The sequence below is a fragment of the Lithobates pipiens genome, unplaced genomic scaffold, assembly GCF_037356315.1.
Source record: "Lithobates pipiens isolate NorthernLeopardFrog02 unplaced genomic scaffold, aLitPip1_a1.2 Scaffold_27, whole genome shotgun sequence".
In the NCBI taxonomy this organism is placed as follows: Eukaryota; Metazoa; Chordata; class Amphibia; order Anura; family Ranidae; genus Lithobates; species Lithobates pipiens.
In genome coordinates, this window is record NW_027507788.1 from 42,990,542 (window position 1) to 43,013,968 (window position 23,427).

The 23,427-nt window shown below is 43.0% G+C and overlaps 1 protein-coding gene across 2 annotated transcripts in view; it reads left to right on the forward strand.

Moving 5' to 3' along the window:
- HYOU1 (hypoxia up-regulated 1) overlaps positions 1–23,427 on the forward strand; it is a 64,251-nt gene that overhangs the window by 35,969 nt on the left and 4,855 nt on the right. For both annotated transcript variants that reach the window (XM_077456894.1, XM_077456895.1), the window contains exons 17-23: positions 2,540–2,686; positions 5,136–5,314; positions 11,917–12,004; positions 12,700–12,822; positions 14,078–14,211; positions 18,083–18,167; positions 22,639–22,888. In XM_077456894.1, coding sequence (XP_077313020.1) covers positions 2,540–2,686; positions 5,136–5,314; positions 11,917–12,004; positions 12,700–12,822; positions 14,078–14,211; positions 18,083–18,167; positions 22,639–22,888 — 1,006 coding nt within the window. The remainder of the gene's footprint in view (positions 1–2,539; positions 2,687–5,135; positions 5,315–11,916; positions 12,005–12,699; positions 12,823–14,077; positions 14,212–18,082; positions 18,168–22,638; positions 22,889–23,427) is intronic.

Genomic DNA, 23,427 nt, shown 5'->3' on the forward strand with positions numbered 1-23,427 from the left:
ATAGTGCAATCGTTCATAAAAGATGATTTATTAAGCAAAAAAGGATTGCACTTACAAGAAATTTCATCCAAGCATAGTAATGTGGATCAAAGAATGGAGATTGCACCGTTTTTATTGGAATGGGACTTTGCTCGCGTGTGTGTGTGGGTTTTTTTTTTTTTTGCGGTATCTGCTTTCGTTTTGGTAGGTGAGAGCTTTTCACCAATGCGCATCAGTTGATTCACATCTAATTAGATTTTTGTCTCACTAGTTTATTAGAAGCTCTTGGTTCATTATTTCATATTAATTTTTTGTGTGGTATCTGCCTTTTTCCGCCGTTTTCTCAGCTGAGGGTTTTTTTTACACTTTTTTTTTTTTTTCGATTAATAAATTATTTCATTTAATGCCTCTTTATCAACTCGTATTTGAGTTTTTGTATTTATTTTTTTTTTTTTTTATATTTTGTTTTATTTCTAGCGCAGCGTTGACCTTTTTGGGTTTTTATCTTTTTTAATATGGTCATCAACCCTAGCTCCGACCATATCGCCCCGCACCACCAGATTTGGGAGAATTCGCCCTTTGAGATACCTGGAGATATAAACACCCATTGCAGTCAAGCTTCTCCTGTTTCACCCCATCCCGCTCTATCATGTCCCGCATAAATTTTATCTTTGTCACCCCCTCTTTACTGCAAAAGAAAACACTGCGCTAATTCAACCAAAACAAGTGAAAGGAAAAGTGATAAAACTATAAAATTTCTGTGAAAAACACAGCCCAGCTGCTAGCACGCAAACAAACCAAATTCACATAACATAAATACAATTAGTGCTGCGCTTAAAGGCACCTATTTAAATAGGTGAAAAAAGTGAATAATGTGCATAACTGACACTACAAGCAAGTGAATGCAAAAGTTCATGAAATATTTGAGAACAGTCCCAAAAATTATTCGCTCTGGAGCGTTCAAAGCTAAATTATAAGTCCGCAGATGGCATTCAGGGTGAATTATCCTGCTACGCTCTCCACCCTTGGCGACTCTTGGAACTGAATTGTAAGCAAGTAGAAAGAATAAGTACCCTTACCAGATGGGTTGGACACATCCACCTTTATAGTAGTGTGTCTTGCGAGCTTATGGGGGGGGCTCCAGCCACTCACCCCAGTACACCGACCCGATGTGTTTTCCTCTCAGGGTTCCTCACGGTCTACGGATAGGAAAGGTGAATGGGATTTCCATGCCATACACTGCGATCGAACTGTTATCTGACATGGAAGAGGTCCCACGCTGTCTCTATGGTGGCCGTGTGTTCAGGATGGAGATTGAGAATCTGTTCAGACTGCTGGAATCGGATCTGATCTCTCCGGAGGTTTCTCATTCAGCCTCTTTACTACCTAGTTTCCTTGATACGGGCCTCAACGACAGGGTGCTCTCTGACCACTATCCATATTGGGCCATGCTGCGTTTGCCTGAACCCCAACCCCCCCCCCCCCCACGGTCCAGATCTGGAGGCTGAACCCCTTTTGACTCTCTAGCCTGTCTGATCTCGATACCATCCAAGGGGAATGGGTGCACTTCTTTCGCACCAATGATGGTTCTGCCCCAGTTGGGACCATCTGGGAAGCTTTCAAAATACATGCCCGTATGATCCTCTCCTCATGTATTAACGGACGCAAGACTACCTCCAAATTAGTGCGCCACCAAAAATCCTTCCTGAATGACCCGTCGGCTGCCAATGCCTCACTTGTACGACTGCAGACTAGACTTGCCGAGCAATTACACTTTGAGAGAGCCAAACAAGGCATCTTTTTTTGGTAAACAACGCACTTTTGAACACTGAGCATGCTGGCAAATTACTTGCCTACATGGCACACCTTAAATACAAACCCCCCGGTGGTGGTTATCCACCAATCGGCCTCTGGGGCCAATATAACAGACCCCAACCTGGTGCCCGAGGAATTCCGATTTTTATTCCGACCTATACACCTCTACCGCCTACCATTCCCAGGGGGAATTGTCTGCATTCCTGCAAGATTTCTTTCACATCGCTGACTCCCCCTCAGGTTACCCAACTTGAATTGCCAATCGCTACGGACTGCATAGTAGAGGCCCTAGCACAACTCCCTGCTTACAAGACAGGCATTGCTCTAAAGAGTTGGTCGCACCACGCACTTGGAGACTAAACACCCAAGCACAGGAGATTTTTACTGGTTTCTTTTTTTTTTTGTCTGCTCTGTGCAATACCATTGCACAGAGTAGGTAAGTAGAAAAAGTTTGTTCTTTGAAAAGGCCTGATTTCTTTTTTTAATAACTTTAGGTTACTGCATCATAACTTTTGATGATTATCTGGAATGTCCCATAATCATTCAATGTAGATTTCCATCTGTCATCCCCAAAGGTATTTCAGGCCTTTCTTGAGGAAATTGCTGACTCCAAGTCTTTTAGATTGTAATTCTAAAAATTAAACAATGCTATGTTAAGAATTTGTATGCCTGATATTTTCTATGCGTAGTGTTTTTTTAATAAACACCTATGTTTTTCATTTTGGTTGGAATATTCTGTTTGCAGGAGGAAGAGGAAGTTCCAAGTGAACCCCCAAAGGAGGATGAGCAGGACTTACCAGAGCCAGCTGAGCAGCAAGGTGCAGATACAGGTGCTGATAAATCAGAGGACAAAAAAACGGACGAGAAGAATGAAAAAGATGAAGAGGCCAAGGTATGCTCAGTTGGCTTCATTTCTTGCTTGGAAATACCCTTTTTGAATGTAATTATTTGATATCTTAGCTTTTTGTAAATCATGGGGGGGGGGAATTGCCAAAGGATCTGCGGGAAAAGGTAGTTGAACTGTATAAAACAGGAAGTGTGTGTGTGTGTGTGTGTGTGTGTGTTTAAAAAAAAAAAAAAAAAATCATCCAAGGAATTGAGAATGCTAATCAAGAAGTGGAAAATGAGGGGTTCTATTGAAACCAAACCATGGTCAGGTAGACCACCTAAGATTTCAGCTGCAACTGCCAGGAAAATTGTTCAGGATGCAAAGAAAAAGCCACAAATAAATTTAGATGAAATACAGGACTCTCTGAAAACATGTGGTGTGGCTGTTTCAAGATGCACAATAAGGAGGCATTTGAAGAAAGATGGGTTGCTTGGTCAAGTCGCCAGAAGAAAGCCATTACTATGTAAATGCCACAAAGTATACCGCTTACAATACGCCAAACGGCACAGAGACAAGCCTCAAACCTGACAGTCATTTAGAGCGAAGATACCAAAATTTTGCTTTTTGGCCACAACAGTAAACGCCTACATTCTGGAGAGGAGTCAAAAAGGCCTATGATGGTTATGGAGGTGGATCTGATGTTTTGGGGATGTGTGAGCTACAAAGGCACAGGGAATTTGGTCAAAATTGATGGCAAGATGAATGCAGTATGTTATCAAATACTGGAGGAACATTTGCATTGCTGTGCATGGGACGTACTTGGACATTCCAACATGACAACGATCCAAAACACAAGGCAAAGTTTACCTGTCATTGGCTACAGCAGAATAAAGTGAAGGTTCTGGAGTTGCCATTTCAGTCTCCTGACCTCCATATCATTGAGCCACTCTGGGGAGATCTCAAACATGCAGTTTATGCAAGACATCCCAAGAATTTACAGAAACTGGAAGCTTTTTGCCAAGAGAAATGGGCAGCTTTACCATTTGAAAAGATAACGAGCCTCATGCACAAATACCACAAAAGACTTCAAGCTGTCATTGATGTTAAAGGGGGCAATACTCAGTATTAAGAACTGGAGTATGTAAACTTTTTTTGATCAGGGCCATTTGGGTAGTGTCTGTTTTTATTATTTAAAAAGCATGAATGCAATTAATTGGCTTCAACCAAACACTAGCCATAAGTGAGAAGTTTTTATCATTCATTTTCTCTGAAAAATGGGCAAGAAATCATAAGTTCTGCTAGGGTATGTAAACTTATGAGCACAACTGTACTGTTTGGCTGCATTAAAGTCCCATGGGAGTCCTCCCTCCATTTTGTATTTGGTAAAGGAATATGGCAGCCTCTGACTTATGAGGTTTCGCCTACTCCTCCACCATATATTTTTATTTTCTTCAACTTCAGCCCCAGAGATTACTCTGCCTCACTCTTGCCTTCCTACAGTGACTTGACCAGAACTTGCCCTCAAGTATTCCTAAGGGGCAGGTTTTGGTCTTGTCCATTCTTTTCCAAAAACATCTTGTGACAGGAGACACTTTGGGTGGAGGGCTTGTGGAATGCAGCTTACCTTGAAGAGCTCTGGAAACTCCATGTCCAGCTCCCCCGGCTCCTCCTATGTGTAAATCACCCTGTGTCCATTAGGGGCAAAAGGTGACCGAGAACCCCAGTCTGATCTGTGCTAGTCAGACTCACTGTACAGCCACACTGGAGTATTATGTGTGTGTGTGTGTGTGTGTGTGTATATATATATATATATATATATATATATAATTGTGTGTTTTCATGCTGTTGGGGACTGTGTGCTGGGATCGTTTGGGGTGTGGCTGTGTTCCGTTCTGTTGTCTGCCTTTAGGAGAAATGTATTATGGGATGGATGTTTTGTGTTCCTGGCATGTGGAGAGGGGAGAGGCGAATTCCTCCAACTCACCCTCCTGATAGGACAGTTTACCCCACCCTGAATGAAAGGGAGGGGGAAGTTCCCTCAGTGTATACCTGTGTTTAAAAAAAACAGTTTGATGTTTTTATTACCCTACATTGAGTTACGGCTAATGACTGGATGAGCTAAAGGGTCTTAGATCTAGTTCTGTACAAAGGAAACATTTATGGTGGACAGGGGGTCCGTCGCACATCTAGCTTCATTTTTCTTTAAAAATAAGTAAATAAATAAATAACTTTTATAACCTATGGTCTATGAATAAAAGTCCTCCGGGATGACTGACTAATTTTACAGGTGTATCAATTTTCCTTTGTACTCCCACCCTTGTGTTTTATGATCAGGCTCTTAGTAATGCTTTGCTACAAAACTTAAGCATGCTGGTAGTAGGAGGGCTTATACCCTGGGCTAACTGTAATTTCCTACAGTAGGACTTTGCTTGAACTCCAAGAAAAGAATTTTACAAAAATTTGATTTATTCTGATAACTTCATGTAAAACGAATTTATATTTGCCCCACTAGGATACAAAGGAAAAATCTGAAAGCAGTAAAGAAACTGAAACCATAAAGACACCAGAAGAGGAGCCTAAGAAACCAGTGGTGCCTAAGAAGCAGAAGATTGTGGATGAGATTGAAGCAGTGCAAACTGTACATGATATTCCAAATATACCAGAAGACGAAGAAAAGAAATCTATTAAAAAGTGAGTAAAAACTACTGTGTGTGTGTGTGTGTGTGTGTGTGTGTGTGTGTGTGTTTGTTTTTTTTTTTTTTTTTTCCACCCATGTAAAAGTCAGTAGCTGCAAAGTGTAGCCGCTGACTTTTTTTTTTTTTTAAATCTATCAGACACTTACCTGTCCAGTGATGCTGGCACATGAAGCCTCGGTCCTCCCCCCAACCCCCCCCCCCGCCCTCTCGCAGCACCGGTATTCTAACTGTGGGCACCTGGCTGTGGCTTTACAGCCGGGCACACACTGCACACTGTGAATGGCCAGGCAATCTTCTGGAACCTGAGACGTGCTCCAGAAGGTTGCAAGGGGGTTCCTTCTGGCGGGAGGAAGTGGGAGCTGGTTGCCTCTAAAAACAGGGTACCCGCCCCCCACAAAAAATGAGGGGGTCACCAACACTTAAAACAGAAGTTCAATTTTTGGGTGGAACTCTGTATGACCCGGTAGGAACACTTTTCAGGCAAAGTACAAAGAAAAAAAATGGGGTTGGCCATCCTCTGATAACATCAGTAGCACCTAGGCACAACATCTAAATTATCAGAGAAACAAAAATACTAGCAATAGTAGAACATGTACAAAACAAATTGGAGAGCATTGCATGGTTGTCAGTATGTGTATCTGGAAGTCCTATAGTGAGACTATTGAATTTTATCAGAGATTAGGTGTTTAGACACAGGTTTCAGAAGATTGTAACCAGCCGTCCCAAACTTTTATATTTAGAGGGCCATACCCTATGGATGTATAAGAAAAAAAAAATGTTATTTGTATGTGCAGGTGTGTTAAAAAAATAAACTTCCCCAGCCCACCCTGCATGGCCCGTTGTTATCTAAGCTAGACACCCCCATATGCTAACCAGGTTCATACCCCTTGATTACGGCCACTTCTTTGTTTTACATGGTTAGTGTAAAAAAAAAAAAATAATAATAATTTTTCCTAATCACAGGACACAGGGGGCTTTATATTCGTGATTACTGTTGCCAGCTTTAGGTGAATGGACCCAGGCCAAAAAAAAGGCAGGCAATCCACATCTGGGCATAATCCCCTCCCAGCTCAACTAGCTACAGTTGTTTAGGCACATCCATCACCTAAGGACACTAGCTATCTATGTCCTTCTGAAGATGCCTTTTGTGGACCTTAGTGCCTCTTTTTCCTAGTCTATTCCTAACACCCCTGATGGGGTAGAGGAGGGCTTTAGCTGGATCAGTTCCTATGGCCAGAGGGGAATTGTACATTGCACCACACGTGCAATGATGGAGACAGGCTGCAACACTGCCAGTCTGTGCTAGATCCGGAGGACAGCGATCTCCTTGGTGCAGTGAACCAGTTTAAATCATTGGCCAGATGCTCTACAGGTCCAGGGCAGTTATCCTCTGTGGGGCGTATCCTTGAAGGCCCTGTGGCATATGCTCCCTGTGATGGGTGAAGCTTTAGCCTGTGGGCCTTGATTAATGCAGGGTGTCCCGGTACATTTTTGTTTTTTTCTTTTTTCTGGCTATTTGTTGCTAAGGAGAACTCTACTGTAGTAGCGATCTTAAGATCAGGGAGGGAATGACACTGCACATGTGCAAATACATCATGGAGCAAGTTTGCCATGTTTTTGTTTCCTTTAGGCAGGCAACACGTGTTATAGCTCCTACAGCTTCATACAGCCAGCGGCTCTATTAAGAGCACCTGCTTGGCACAGCTCGACAGGGTCTAACAAGTAACTGGGGACACTGGATCAGAGGGGTTGACTGCCACTTCAACATTTTACAGGCTCTCAGCAAGCCATGAGCTCTCGCAGGCAGAAGTGAAGGGAAATGGAGGATGATGGTGGGGCTCTTAAGCCCCATTATCAGGTAGTGAAGACCCCCATGCACAGTTTGCTTTGCAGGTACTCCCTAAAGGATCAGATTAGCTCCCTATCGGACTGTAACATTTTCCGACAAAATGCTCCTATCGGACATACTCCAATTATGTGTAGCCTACTCCGAGGGACAAAGTGCCACGCATACTCGGATCAAATTCCTAGACCAAAGCTATTGGCTACTAGCCTGAACGTAGTCCCCTCGTAACGAAATAACGTCATCACGTTATGTACAATCGGATTTTCCGACAACTTAGTCTGACTGTGTGTATGCAACATCACTTCCGGACCTCTTCCGGAAATTAATCCGTCAGAATTGCTCCGACGGATTTGGTTGTCGGAATCTCCGACCGTGTGTACAAGGGCTTACAGTTCCTGGAAGTTTTTTTCAAGAGAGCCTTGAGTTTCCTCTTGGATATCTTGTAAAATTCCTCAAGGCTGCTTTCAAGGGTGGGAATCCGCTTTGTCCAAAAGAGATCCTATGCTCAAGTATTTTGTGGGCTGGGCAGAACTACTTTGCAAGAGGCAAATTGAGGCACTGCACTTTGAGCACAAATGCTGGTTTGCACCATCTTTTGGGTACCTTTTTATTCAAAATATGCATGTGGGAAAAAGCACTCATTCACCCCTTAAAGAGGGGAAGGTGACAGGTCAGAAACGGGTGACTCTTCATGTTTGTTAGCCTTTTATGTTTTGTGTGGACTGAAGATGCCAGACAACTGGGTCTGCAGCATGGTGTCCAGAGGTTACAAGCTGGATTTTCTCTGCTTTCCCTGCCCAGGCTTTGTGCTCAAGGGTATCTTTTGGTTCCACTAGAAAAAAAATTCTTTGCGATTCTGGACAGTCTGATGTCCCAGAGGTTCGTTGTGACCATGCCAGAGAAGGAAGACAACTTGCGGCTTCTGTTCCAACCTCTTTACAGTTCCCAAGAGAAACGGAGGTGTCCAGCCTATTCTGAACCTCAAGGGGGTCTCAACAGTTTCCTGAAAGTGCAGAATTTCAGGATGTAATCCATTTGATTGGCGATTTATTTGCTTTATCGGGGGTACTTTCTGGCATCGGTGGATATCAATGATGCCTACCCATTTATCCCAATTTTCCAGGCTCACAATTGTTTCCTATGATTTGCAGTGGAAGATCTACCAGTGGCTTTATGACCTATTGTTGGTCCCCAGAGTGTTTTAGTAGGGGCACTGCAGACCTGGAGCCAACACCTTGGTATAGGGGTACCTGGATAATTTGCTTCTCAGGGAGTCATCGGCTCAGAAATGGACATCAAATGTCCATTAGACCATACAGATCCTGGAAGGGTTTGCTTGGGTGCTGAACTGTCAGATGTCTGCCTTGGTTCTGACACCCACATCTGGAGTACTAGGGCTTGGTTGGCACAGGTGAAGGTACAACTTCTGCAAATGATAGGTCTGTCTCTCTGCCCCCTGAAGTTGTTGGAAAGTCTGATTCAAGCCTGCCAGAGGGTGCTGGGAAAGGCGGTTGCTGCCTTCAGTGTGGTCCCTTGAGCCCAGTTTTATTCCAGAGATCTTTTGCTCAATGTCATGGCAGTATGGGACAAACATCAGGAGTTATTGGCTATTTCAAGGCATCTGACTCCCAAGACCAGGTCAGCTCTGGAATGGTGGCTATCCACACAGATAATTGAATTGGAAGATCTTGACGATAGATGCTAGCCTATTGGCCTCTAGAATTTCTCAGTTCAGGGAATATGATGGTCAGAAAAGCAGGATTTGCCAATCAACAATCTGGAACTTCTGGTGATTTGGCTGGCTCCCCTACGTCCACACTGGTCTGTCCCACCTTCAGGGATTCCCCATCCGGGTGAAGTCAGGCAGGCAGTGTAGAGGCTGCATGGCATATATAGATTATCAAGGAAGGACAAAAAGTTGTGCTGCTATAAAAGCAGGTTAGACCTGGTCTTGGTCAAAACTCCACGTTATGGCCCTCTTTGCAGTGCACATTCCCATCATGGAAAGTTGGCAGATGGACTTTCAGCTAAAGAAAAAAATAAAAATAATTAACAGTATGCCAAATTGGCAGTTACCAAATAAAATGTATACACAACTCCCTAAATATTACTCAACGTGAACAGTCTTGTGATGATAAAGTGCAACCCCAATAGTCTAAAAATCATAGCCAAATAATGATTATTGCATCAAAGTTTCAAGCAAAAGGTCCATCTTCACAAATTCCAGAGATACACATGCGTGCACAAGTGCCGAGTTTCTTAGTAGGAGCTGAATCTGAGGTGCTTTGTAGAGATTTGGATGAGGACCTTTTTGGTTTCAAGAGTTGATGTCAAACTAGACAGGTTTTGTCCTTAACCAGGGATCTGCAGGTGTTTGCAGTAGAGGTCCTGATAACGCCTTGGAATGAGTTCTCTGATTTACACTGATCTTTTTCCTTTCCTCCACTGCGGCTTCTCCCTTGCCTGTTGCACAGGATAAAGTTTAAGGGCATTCCAACATGCATCGTAAATCTCTTGCCAGATAAGCGGTTGGCTCTTCTGAAATGGCCAGATTTCCATCCTACTTTATGTTCACTGGCTTTGGCATGGCTGAAGTTCAAGTCCTGAGGGATAGGGCTGTTTCTGACTCTGACCCTACCTTTTATACAGAGTCCCATAGTTGGGTTGGAAAAACACAAGTACATCTAGTTTGACCAATAAAAATACAATCCTATACCCACAGTTGATCTGGAGGAAGGCCTCCAGTAAGGTGTACCTCCATACAAGGAAAGCCTTTTGTCGCCTGGTGCAAGTCTCTTAAGTTTCCTTCTGAAAATATATTGAGGCATGTTTTGGCTTTTCTCCAGTCTAGGGTCAGGAATTTGTATGGCTTTGAGTACCATCAAGTGCAAAGCTTGCCCTTATCAGTTTTTGGTATTGGGCACTTATTGTATCTCATTGGTTGGTAAAAGCCTTTCTACAGGGTGTCACAGGGGTTTGTTCTGCCTGTGCACTCCCACTGTCTGTCTATGTGACTTTTGTTTGTTTTTTCTAGAGTATTCCCTTGTCGCTGCTTACACTTAAGGTTATCTTTTCTAGTTGTCATTACATCTGCTCCAGGTTAAAGTGACGAGGAGGACTTGAGCCTCCTACTTCCCTAAGGTGGTTTGTTAGTCTACCTGAATCAGGAGACTGTCTGCAATTTTCTCTAACCCTAAACATCCTAGTGAGAAGGTGCTTCACTTTGAATGTTCAAGCATTTAAGTTTTTTTCTGAAGTTACCGGTTCTTTTTGACAGTCAAGTTCCCGCTTTGTTCTCCCTCTGGGTTCTCGCAAGCAGTAGGCTGCTTCTCAAGAAACTATTTCTAGGTGGATTTTCCATCTTGGGCCTATGTTATCAAGGGCAAGGTGCCTCCTCTTCTTCTTGTTGGGGCCTATCCACTAGGAGTCGGCGCTTCCGGGTTATTCAGCATAAATCCCTCCCCACATACCTCTTCATTGCTTGCTAAAATCTGTGCTAGGTTGAGCTGGGATCCTGCCTTTTCTTGGTCAGTGTCCATTCACCTGAAGGTGGCAGCAAACCTAAGTAGTCATGAATATGAATTGCTGTGTTGTACTACCAAGAAAACTACAGGCATCTGACAAAACGGACATAGTTGGCGACACATTTGTGAATTGGTACAAATGAAAATGAAATCAGAGGGCCTAATCAGAAGATGCATTAAATCTTTAGCTTCACACCATTATGTGCATAAATACTGAGGAAAAAAATGCAGATTTGAGGTGCAGAGACAAGATTACATGGCTTTTGAAGCACATTTCAGTGAGGGTTTTTATGCGCATTGACCTGAGTTTGTGTGCTTTTTATTTATTTATTCCCCCCCCCCCCCTCCCTCACTTTGTCTTTTTATGGCTTTAGAAGACTGGCGTTTACCTTTTTTTGTTATCCTTAAAAACTCCATCCAGGATTTTTATTTTATCTTTTTATATATCCATGTTTAGAGTCTGATATAAAGGGAAGCCCTGTGGAAAAAGAAAAACCTGCCTTAATATCAAGGGCATCGCTCATACAAGATTTAGGGTCTCAGATGATGAACCCTGCAGCAGAAATGCATCCTCATAGGGTCCCGTATACAATTCTAATACAAGATTTGGGTCTGATGTGAATATACAGGGGAACCAAATGGGGAAAAATTCTACCAGACTTGAATATGAGCAGCAAAGCACATTGTTCCTATGTTGAGGATTAGGGCTTCTTTCTACATCTCTGGCTGGTTGGATGTGGGGTTTGGTGGGTGGACTGTACATCTTCCCATTACTCATGACACCTGGTGACAAAACGATCTGCCCATAGTCCTGCTACCTATATTCACCACTTCTGGCCAAATCTAGATAAAGGGGTGGATGACCTTGGCCAGACGTGGTAACTGTTATTGGCCCACCCTTTTTTTTCTTTAGGACATCAGGATAATGTTCTATACGCCCAGAGTAATGGGGAGTGTGGCCTGGTGAGGCTACAGGTGAATAGTTTTGTTGTGACAGTGGGATCTTTCTTGTGGTGGTTTTTGTTTTGTTTTTGTCCCCCGTATGGTGTTTTCTGCACAGTTTACATGTTCATGTGCAGAGCTGTGTGGAAAAATGCAAACCTGCTGTTTTGGAGTGAACAGGGCACATAGGAAACAAATGAAGCATTTCTTTGCACATGGTGTGAACAAGCCCTCAGAAATGAAATAAACATGATACAGGGTTAACACCTCTCATTACTATTTCAGATTACAAGAACTGACTGAAAGAGATTTTGAGAAGCATGAACATGAAAAAGCAGCAAATAGCCTGGAGGCATTTATATTTGAGACACAGGTCAGTTTTTTTATTTTATTTTTTATTTAATAGCTTTCCTTTTTTAAAGCACAACTCCAGACAAAATCTTTTTTGTTTTTTATAATTCTGCCTCCCTTCCAGCACCATCCTTTGAGAAAATGGGTATAGGCCCATTCATATGTCTCTTCTTGTGTGCTGTTAACACGTGTGTCACCGGTTTATATAGCATGTTGCATAAAGGCAGCCTATATATTTTTAATGGGCTGCCAACACACAGGAATGGACCAAAAGCATGCTTTTTTTTTTTTTATTTCTTCCAAATGCAGTAAGCGATCGCGTGGTAGTGCATTATCAGTTTTGCAATGTATGTGGCCTTGGAGTTACTTCATTGTGTTGGGGTGCCTTATACAATGAATGGCACTATAGTGTAATAACGCATGCATTGCAGTATCTTATCTTGCACAGTTCTGCAGCGTGAGGAGGAAACCAATTCCTCCAGAAGTTTTTCTTACACACTTTATTTTTCTTTAAGAATAGAATGAAGTGTATGTGTTATGCATGCATACATACTTGCATACTAAATTATGACTACCCATGGACTCAACTAGACCTCTGAAGATGTGCTTTGGCACCTGGCACTAAGCCGTCAGTAGCAGATCTTCTTAAAGCAACTGTATTAAACGCTTTGTGTTAAAGTCAGTATATACTTAAAGTACTCTAACATCTTGTTATAGTTCAAGCTTGAACAGAGGGAATTTAAAAAAGTTTCTACAGCGGAACAGAGGGAAGAGATTTCCAGCAAGCTTCAACAGGTGTCGGGATGGCTAGAGGAGGATGGTTATCAAGCTTCAACCAAGGTACAGTAATTTTAATCTGTCTTTAATCTGTTTTTTGTTTTAATCTTCATTTTCTTAATGTGATGTTTTGACCAGCCATATGTGCTACATAGTTTGAACAAATGATTGGACGCAAGATCACTTGTCCATAATGGCCTGTCAGTAGTTAATTGTACCCTTTTGTTTGCATGTCACAGGACACGGAATACTTCTTGTTCATGACTACCTGGGTTATGCTGTCACCTTCAAGTGAATGGCAGAAAAAAGTCAGGCATTTTCTGCCCAGGCATAATCCCTCTTACCTAAGCTAAAACAGTTTTTTTTTTTTTTTTTTTTTTATTAGCTAGTGTCCTTGGGTGGATAGATGTGCCTACAGATATCTCTCTGAAGATTTCCTTTCATGTGCTTTATTATTTATGACCTTTTCTGGATATCCCTGCCAGAAGGTCCTAAAAGAGGACAAGCAACATCAAAATCTATTTCCAAATGGATTTGTCAAGTGATTGTTCAAGCTTGTGGTCTAAAGAAGAAAATTCCTCTTCATGTTAAAGCGCACTCCACCAGGGCTGTTAGTGCCTCTTGGGCAGTGCATCACCAGGCCTCTATGGCTCAGATCTGCAAGGCTGCAACTTGGTCTTCAATCCATACATTTACTGGATTCTATCAAATTGATGTTAAAGGTCATGAGGCCATTGCCTTTGGGCGTAGTGTACAGCAGGCTGCAGTATAAGTCCTCTAGCCTCTTAATGCCCTACCTTTTTTGTTTTTCTCCCTCCCTTCAGTTGCCATTGCTATGGGACATCCCACATAGTAACTACTATGGCTCTGTGTCCCCTGATGTATGAAAAGAAAACAGGATTTTAAAAACAGATTACCTGTAAAAGCCTTTTCTTTTAAGTACATTAGGGGACACAGAGGTCCCTCCTCCCTTTTGGTATACACGTGTATTGCTTGGCTACAAAACTGAGGTACTCCCAGTAGGGATTATATAGGGAGTGCACTTCTTGTCTTAGGGTGTGCCACTGTCCATCACAGGTGGCCTATAACCCACATAGTAACTACTATGGCTCTGTGTCCCCTGATTTACTTCAATGAAAAGGATTTTACAGCCCCCCCTCTACCTGAGGGTCTTTGCAAGGGTCCAGCTGTTTCTCAATCTCAAACTTCAGTTGCTGTTGAAGCTTATTTTGGCATCAGTGCAAGGTGCCTTCTTTTTTGTTCAAAAAAACTTTTTTTTTATTTATTTTTTAAACTTGTTTTTTCTTAATCTTTACAGGAACTGAAGGAGAAATTGACTGAACTTAAGAAAGCGTGCAAGTCGTTATTTTTCAAGGTTGAGGAGCGACAAAAGTGGCCAGACAGGCTGGCAGCATTGGATAGTTTGCTTAACCACTCCACCATTTTCTTAAAGTAAGTTCAGTCTACAATCACTGTCTGACTTATTTAGATGGCAGTGAGTGCTGGGCGTTTGTAATCCTATTTACTTGTAGTGCCCTATTAGTTTTACTGTAGTTGACTCTGTGAAGGCATTCATCCTGACAGGTGCTGGCTTAATGCACTTGGAGAACCCTGATTGCCCTGTGCTTATTATTATTATTATTATTATTATTATTATTATTATTATACAGGGTTTATATAGCGCTGACAGTTTACGCAGTGCTTTACATTAGGGCAGACAGTACAATTAAATACAGGGGGAAATCAGAGGGCCCTGCTCGTTAGAGCTTACAATCCAGGAGGGAGGGTCAAGTTATACAAAAGGATAATGGCTGTGAGGGATGAACTAATTGAGAAAATAGTGCAGTTGTTAGATGGAGGCAGGATAGGCTTTCCTGAAGAGGAAAGTTTTTTTTTTTTTTTTTTTTGGAGACAGTCTGACAGATTGGGGTAGCGAATTCCAGAGGATGGGCGAGGCTCGGGAGAAGTCCTGGAGGCATATATGGGAGGAGATGATGAGGGAGCTAGAGCAGGAGGTCTTGGGAGGAACGAAGAGGGCAATTAGGTTGGTATTTTCATACTAGGCTAGTGATGTAGCTGGGGGCAGAGTTGTGGCCGGCTTTGTAACTTAATGTTAGTATTTTGAATTTAATCCATTGGGCAAGTGGCAGCCAATGGAGGGATTGGCAGAGAGGGGTAGCAGACACTGTGTGGTTTGTAAGGTGGATGGGTCTGGCAGCAGCATTCATGATGGACTGAAGGGGGGGATAGTCTATTTAAAGGTAAGCCAATGAGGAGGGAGTTGCAGTAGTCAAGGCGAGAGATAGCCAGGGAGTGAATTGGAAGCTTTGTGGTTTCCTTGGTTAGAAAGGGACGTAGTTTGGAGATGTTGCAGAGGTTGAGGTGGCAAGCTTTGGAAAGCGATTGGATGTGGGGCCGAAAGGGGAGATATGCGACTAAGCTTTTGTCTACATAGACTGAAATAAAAGATACCGCTCATTTGAGTGAGTTGGTTAACAGCTGCATTTAGGAGTTAGATACCACAGGAAACATGGTTTATTCATATCTGTAATAACTGGGTTATGCTTCCAGCTTCAAGTGAATGGACACTGGCCAAAAAATATCCGGGTTTCTCTTCTAGCACAGCACCATACAGCCTCTGCTTTGTGCTAGTTTTCTGAGGTGATGGATGTGTTTTGAGTCCTGACTCCTAAGGGGCTCCCAGAAAACATGGGGTAGGTAAGGCCCACCTACATAGTTCACCCTGTAATGGTACCCCTCAGGAAAAGATTGATTCGCCTTATCTAGTTTGTACAAAGGGCTTGGCCACAAATGTGTGCAACCTCTCACCGTTGATGTGGAAGGATGGGGTGTCAAAGGACGAACCCTTGGATGTGGAAAGAGAGAGCAACCAGTGAAACTTTAACCACTAGAGATCTGCGCTATAGCTGAATGACGGCTACAGCGCGGACCTGCTTTGCCCGGAGTACATCTATTGACGTCGTCCCGTGCACGAGCGGCCTGCGCGCCCTCTGAGGGGCGCGCTCTGCGATCGGCGAGTCTGAGACTCGCCTGATCACGGATCCGAGCAAGGGGTCGATCCCGACCCCTTACCACATGATCAGCTGTCAGCCAATGACAGCTGATCATGTGACAAAACAGAGCCGGTAATCGGCTATTTTTCCTCCTCTCGCTGACAGCGCGAGGAGAGAAAAAAAAGCTGATCACCGGCGGCCCGGATCGGGACATCGGTCCCGATCACGGCCAGCTTATCAGTGCCCACCTGCCCCCTGCCAGTACCACCCAGATATTAAAAAGTGCCACCCAGCAGTGCCATATATCAGTGCCCACAGTGCCACCTATCAGTGCCCACAATCTGCCTCAACATTGCTGCACCTCAGTGCCACATATCCGTGCCCATCAGTGTCCTCTACCAGCGCCCATCAGTCCTGCCTTATCCGTGCCACCTTATCCGTGCCCACCAGTGCAGCCTCATCAGCGCATTTCAATGAAGGTGAAAAATGACCTGTTTGCAAAATTTTATAACAAACTATTTAAACATGATTTTTTTTTTTTTCTTTTTTTTTTTTGCAAATAAAACTCCCAGCTGTAATTAACACCAAAAGAAAGCTCTATTTGTGGGAAAATATTCATTTGGGTACAGTGTTGTATGACTGCGCAATTGTCATTCAAAGTGCATCAGCGCTGAAAGCTGAAAATTGGTCTGGGCAGGAGGGGGGTTTAAGTGCCCAGTAAGCAAGTGGTTAAAAAGAGTGGCTTTCCTTGCAGCTCTAAAGGGTTGCTTTTTCAGGGCATCTTCACATCCATTCCAAAAAAGGTTTCAAAGCTTCTGCGCATACTTTGATTCCAAAGCCAAATGATGACCTTTGGCCTGAGTGTCCTAAACAGATTTTCACGGGTGCAAAAATTCAGGATGGAATCCACTTAGCCATTGATTTCAGGGAGACTTCATGTAATTGGATATCAAGGATACCTGCATGTTCCAACCATTCAGCCTCACCAAAGCTTTCTAAAGCTCCTCTGTAGATGATCACCACTACTAGTTTGTGGTGACAGGATTACTGTTTGGCATGTCCAGCGTCCCCAGAATGATTACCAAGGTGTTGTCGCTGGTTGTGGAATTGTTGTGGAGTTTTTTTTCATATCCCCACTGTGTGGTACCTAGACAGCTTGCTTTAAGAGCAATCTGCTCAGACTTAACGTAAAACCTCTGTCAGACGGAACCTGGAGTGGTTTGGTTGGGTACTGAACCTCCAAAAATCAGCCTTGGTTCCACCATAGTATGTGGAATAGCCTAGTTATTAAATACAGCTCTGTTCAATGTGGTGTTCTACCTGAGATAAAAGACTTTTCTGAGGGAGTCCCTGAAGGCCCCCCCCCCCCCCCAAAAAAAAAAAAAAAAAAAAAAAATACCTCCAATCTGTTTCTGCATGAAGACACTGGGGAAGATGGTGTCTTTCTTCTATGGAGTTTTGTATGTCTACTTCCACTCCAGGAATTTGCAGCTTAATATTCTGTCATCCTGGGACAAAAGCCAACTGTCTGTACCTCAATCGGTCAATGCAAATCCAAAGATCGGGTCAGCTCTGGAGTGGTGGTTTTCTTCCAGGTCACGAGATGCAGGAAAATTTGTTCATTTCAATTGAAAGAATCTGACGAAGGATGTCTGCCTGTACCAATTCTTTCTGGAAAATAGCAGTTTACTTCTGGTAGGAGTGTGCCTAGGCACACCTGGGCATATACAGTGCTATAGCTGTACATCTCTGGATATTTGGCGTGAGGTTGGCTAATGTCACTACTGTGCTGCTCACTGTTCTTGCTGGAGGCTCTGACATGAGTAAGCAAAAGCCCTGCCTCTACCAAGGTGACACACACTGCAGTGTAGAATAAAGCATGTAAAGTCAGTCGTGGTAAGTTGGTAATGAGGAAAGATCGGCTGCAGGGAGGTTTTGTGTGTGGGGGGGTGTTTGTTGTTGTGTTTTTTTTTTTTTTTGTGTGTGTGTGTGTAATGTGTTCTTGACCATTGCAAGCGTTTCCCTTGGTTAACAGCTGCTGAGAGGTAATTGACATACTGGTGGACTGTTGCTTTTTTTATTTTTATCCCCTCCCCCCCTCCCCCCCCCCCCCCTTTCAATTTACACTTGTATTTTATAATGAAATTTCAAATGTGGACCTTACCTTTAGTGATTCTTGCCACCTTCTGCCTCATAATCTGCAAGATATGGGGAAGAACATGGGACTCACTGCATAGTTTCTTTGATTAACTTCTTGCTGTTATCTTTTCCCATAATCCTTCTCAATCTTTATGGTTTTACCTCCTTAGGACTGTCAAAAAGATCCCAGAAGATGAGCAGATATTCACAGATGTTGAACTAAGTACTTTAGAAAAGCTCATCAGTGAGACATCGGTAAGGGGACCAATTATTTTGAAGAATACATAGTGTATTTTGTATCCTTGTTTTTACAAAGAAATCAGCTTCTGCATGGCCACCAATCGCCATCATGTGTGCCTTAATCGAATTTGAATGCTGGCTGTCATGAAGTAACCCAAGTGCATAAGGGCACATCCATGCATTAGGCTCAGATATTTATGTGTGTTGCGTAGTTTAAAATGTTTTTCAAGAGCATCAATTTTTATAATAGTTCTTAGCTACTTTTACTAGTAGCCAGATTGACTTCTGTTTCAGTCAATGTTCAGTTTCAAATAGTGGCTAAAAGCAGACCAGACTTGACTCGGACAACCACAAATGTGGTTTAAGTCCTGGCCAATTCTGAAAATACTCTACGTGTATAAAAATCTATTTTTTGTGTGTGCTAGAAAAGCACTTGGCACCCCCAAACATTGTATAATATTATCTTTTTTTTTTTTTTTAAGCAGACGCCCTAGAGAACAAAATGGTGGGCATTCCATATTTTCATGTCAATTGATATTTGCGCAGCAGTTTTTCAAATGCATATTTTTGGACAACATACAGTTGTGCTCGTAAGTTTACATACTCTGGCAGAATTTGATTCCTTGGCCATTTTTCAGAGAATATGAATGCCAACACAAACTTCTCGTTTATGGTTAGTGTTTGGCTGAGGCCATTTATTATCAATCAACTGTGTTTTAATTGTAATCGCAACAGAAACTACCCAGATGACCCTGATCAAGTTTACTACATACCCCAGTTCTTAATATCTTGTATTGCCCCCTTTAACATCGACAGGTTGAAGTCTTTTGTGGTATTTGTGGATGAGGCTCTTTATCTTCTCAGATGGTAAAGCTGCCCATTCCACTTGGCAAAAAGCCTCCAGTTCCTGGAAATTCTTGGCCTGTCTTGCATAAACTGCACATTTGAGATCTCCCCAGAGTCGCTCTATGATATTGAGGTCAGGAGACTGAGACGGCCACTCCAGAACCTTTACTTTGTTCTGCTGTAGCCAATCACAGGTAGACTTGGCCTTGTGTTTTGGATCCTTGTCATGTTGGAATGTCCAAGTACGTCCCATGAGCAGCTTCCTGGCTGATGAATGCAAATGTTCCTCCAGTATTTTTTGATAACCTACTGCTTTCATCTTGTCAATTTTGACCAAATTTCCTGTGCCTTTGTAGCTCACACATCCCCCAAAACATCAGCAATCCACTTCCGTGTTTCACAGTAGGAATGGTGTACCTTTTTTATCATAGGCCTTGTTGACTCCCCTCCAAATAAAGCGTTTATGGTTGTGGCCAAACATCTCAATTTTGATCACTCCAAATTACTCTGCCAGAAGGTTTGAGGCTTGTCTGTTCTGTTTGGCGTATTGTAAGTGGGATACTTTTTTGGCATTTGCATAGTAATGGCTTTCTTGTGATGTGACCATGCAGCCCATCTTTAAGTGCCTCCTTATTGTGGCTCTTGAAACGGCCACACAACATGTTTTCAGAGAGTCCTGTATTTCACCTGAAGTTATGTGGTGTTTTTCTTTGCATCCCGAACAATTTTCCTGGCAGTTGTGGCTGAAATGCTAGTTTGGTCTACCTGACCGTGGTTTTGGTTTCAACAGAACCCCTCATTTTACACTTCTTAATTAGTTTGAACACTGCTGATTGGCATTCTCAATTTCTTGGATATCTTTTTATATCCCTTTCCTGTTTTATACAGTTCAACTACCTTTTCCCGCAGATCCTTTTTTGTTTTCCCCATGACTCAGAATCTAGAAATGTCAGTGCAGCACTGGATGAAAGATGCAAGGGTCTGTCAGGAGTCCAGAAACTCCTTTGACCTTTTCATACACCCACTACAAGCAAACTGATCACCGCTGAGGATGGTTACCTGTAATAGCCATTCAGACCCCGTTGTCAATGTGTGTGCATGTTATCAGGCCAAAATCGCCAGGGTATGTAAACTTTTGATAAGTCATTTGGGTGGGTTCTGTTGTGATTTATGATTAAAAGATTAAACAGTTGATTGACAAATGGCTTCAGTCAAACACCAACCATGAGTGAAAAAATGTTTATCATTCATATTCTCTGAAAAATGGCCAAAAAAAAAAATCAAAGTCTGCCAGGGCTTGTAAACTTATGAGCACAACTGTACATTTTATTGCACAAATGCAATGCAATTTATTTTTTATTTTTTTGGTAAAAGTACAGTAGAGCTTCCCCCCTGGAGGAGCCGCTTGAGTATATCTGGTTCTGTACTCTGCCTCTCAACCCCAAGAACAGTCTCAGCCCCTCTGGCACACCTGGCAATACTGTGTGAACACCACCAATGTTTTACTGTAACAAGTGTCTCGTTATAGTAAAACACAGAAATAGTCTTTACTGATAAATTTCTTTAGCATGGGAACAAGCAGCAGTATATCTGAACAATAGACAAACGTATTATGTAAATTAACCATGTAATACTGAAATCAGGAGCAGTAGAACTCAATGGTATTGTATGGCTGCTTTTTAGGGCACTCCTCAAGGTGAGAAACCCCGTGTGCAGAGGCAAACACTTGGCAGACCCTTAAACGGACTGGTCACCTCTACTTAAATTGGGCTCGGAGTCCAGGCAGAGCAGAGAATGACCATTTCTTATTGCCGACTTCTCTCTTCTGTCCCCTGACAGCACAGGCCCAGAAAACGGTAAACTGTGTACCTAATGCAGCATTCAATAATGTAACTCTTAAGTTCAGATTACCTCACTCATACCAATAATGTAAGTCCGTTGGAAGAAGCCCTTGAATCTTCAGCTAACCACTTTAGTTGGTGCCCTTAGAAATCTTGTTTGGTAGAGTGAAAATGCAGTATGATGGCCGCATCTGTGTAGCAAGGCGGACAAAGACTGCTTAGCAGGGTGTAAGAGTGACCCGGCCCTACAGGTATAGGCAACGTTTCCTGCATGCAGTGTCTCTGTATCCTTTTGTAAAATGGGTAAGTGCCCGCTCACCAATCCAGTGGGCAAGGCCCAAATAAAATGTCCTGAAACAGGCAGGCTCTTCACGTAGCCTGATTGGCTACCCCACAACTGGAACACTTCACGTCTGTATAGGTGCACCTAAAGAATGCACCTGTCAGCCTCTGGGTGTCGTCATCGTCCCCTAGAGCAGGCTGGGATGTGCAGTCATGCCGCCATAGAAAGCTATGAGGCTGTTGGGTACTACATGTCCCACAATCCTTTGTTCTTTTTGCAGCTCTTGCTCATTGGCTCCCCCCGCCAATAGGAAAGCAGGGATGGGAACAGAACAGGCAGCCTGTAAGCTCTTATGTGAACACATGGTGAATAATTGTGGTAGGGGAGAATTCCCCTGCAGGAGCTGACAGGCTTCTCTCCTTTCTGAGAACCTGTGTCATCTTGGTGGTGGCTGGCAAGAAGTGCGAAGCACCCGTTACATTATTACAGACAATGTTATGCTAAAGAAAATAGATACCAAACATGTCATGCTTTAAAATTGTCTGCCAGTGGAACTGCGTCAAATTACAGTACCAAAAAGAAAAACTCCTTAGACAACACTTTAAAAGTCTTTACAAGTCACCAGTTTAGAGTTGCACAGGAAGTGGTGGTGCTAAAATGAATACTCACTCTGACGTTCACGGCAATACCTCACATGGGTAGTGCGATCGCTATTTACATATGTGTCTGGGATGTACATGCATGTTCGCATTTGTGTGTGGGAATGAGGCACTTTAAAAAAAGGTTATTTACTTTTTTTTTTTTTTTTTTTTACTTTATTGCTATTACAAGGAAAGAAAATCCCTTGTAATGGAGAGGACCTGTCACGGCCTATGCTACGAAGATATCTGGGGTCTTAGACCTCCAGATCTCTCCTCTGGCCTCCAATGGAGCCAACCAGACACAGATCATTACTGGTCGTTAACAGCCAGATGAACAGGAAGTGATGAAATCCTTGTTGCTTCCTGTTTCTGACATCGCACAGTGGGAGGAACAACATCTGTGTGCCCAGAGCTGGATGCCGTTTATTGTATCCTTACTGGCCTCTCCTAACACGGGATAGGCCAGTAAACACAGCAGGAGGGGGTGGGTCCCCCTTCTGCCGCCTGTAAAAGTAATCCAGCAGCTTAGCTTAGTTTTATTTTGTGCAGAATCGCTGGCCCTTAACAAAAGGTATCACCCCCCTGCCATCCAAGGACATGTATAAACGTACAGCGGGTGGGAAGTGGCTAATGGTACCTGCAGCCAAGCTTCAAACAACTTTTAAAGCGTTTTGTGCTCTTGTATGAGTGAATAGGAATACAGTGGGCTCAGAATGGATAGTACTGGAACATTATAGAAGTGAAAGCTCAGGGAACCAGATAATGGGGCATACAATGTGGATACAGACCCATTATGGGGACTCAATACCAAGATAAATTTTTTCACCTTTTTAATGTTTTTTCTTAATTTTGTAAAATTCCTTTTGTATCAACAGGCATGGAAGAATGAAACTTTAGCAGAGCAAGCCAAGTTGCCTGCCACAGAAAAACCTGTTTTATTATCCAAGGATATTGAGCAAAAGCTTGGAGCTCTTGACAGGGAAGTTCAGTACTTGTTGAACAAAGCCAAGTTTGCCAAACCTAAACCTAAACCCAAGCAAAAAAGTAATACCACCGATTCGGAGAATGGAAATGTAACAGACACCAAAGACAAGGTCATTACCCCCAAAGCAGAAGGTACAGAAGGTGAGTTGATACTAGTTTTACAGTGCTCTGCTGCAGGCTATGAAATCATTAAAAATCTGAACTGTAAATAAAGCTATGCAACAGTAAAAGGATTCACGGGTAAATGTTGCGTGGCAGACGTTTCAATGATCACACCACCCAGCGGGTTTTAAGGGATAACCCAGCTTTGTTGAAACAGAACACCGTTCTGCAGACCTGCTCTTTAACAAATGGGGACTGCATGCTGACCAGAACTGTCAAAGAGCTTAATCCACTTGTCTGCCAGCTGGTAGAATAGGATTTTAAAGTTTAAAATTATTGTAAAGCTTTGTTTTAATTAAAAAAAAAAAAAACCCTTCTGGGATCCCCTGCTGTGGCTCTCTGCTCCTCCTCTTTAGTGTCTGCCCCATAACAAATGCTTACTATGGGGTCATTTGTGCAGGCTTGCTCCCAAAGCTGGGCTGTGTCCCTTAACACGCACAGCATGGCTTAGGTCCACCCCCTGCTCCCTGGCTTTAACAGCAGCAGCAGGAGCCAATAGTCCTTGGGCACAGCACTGG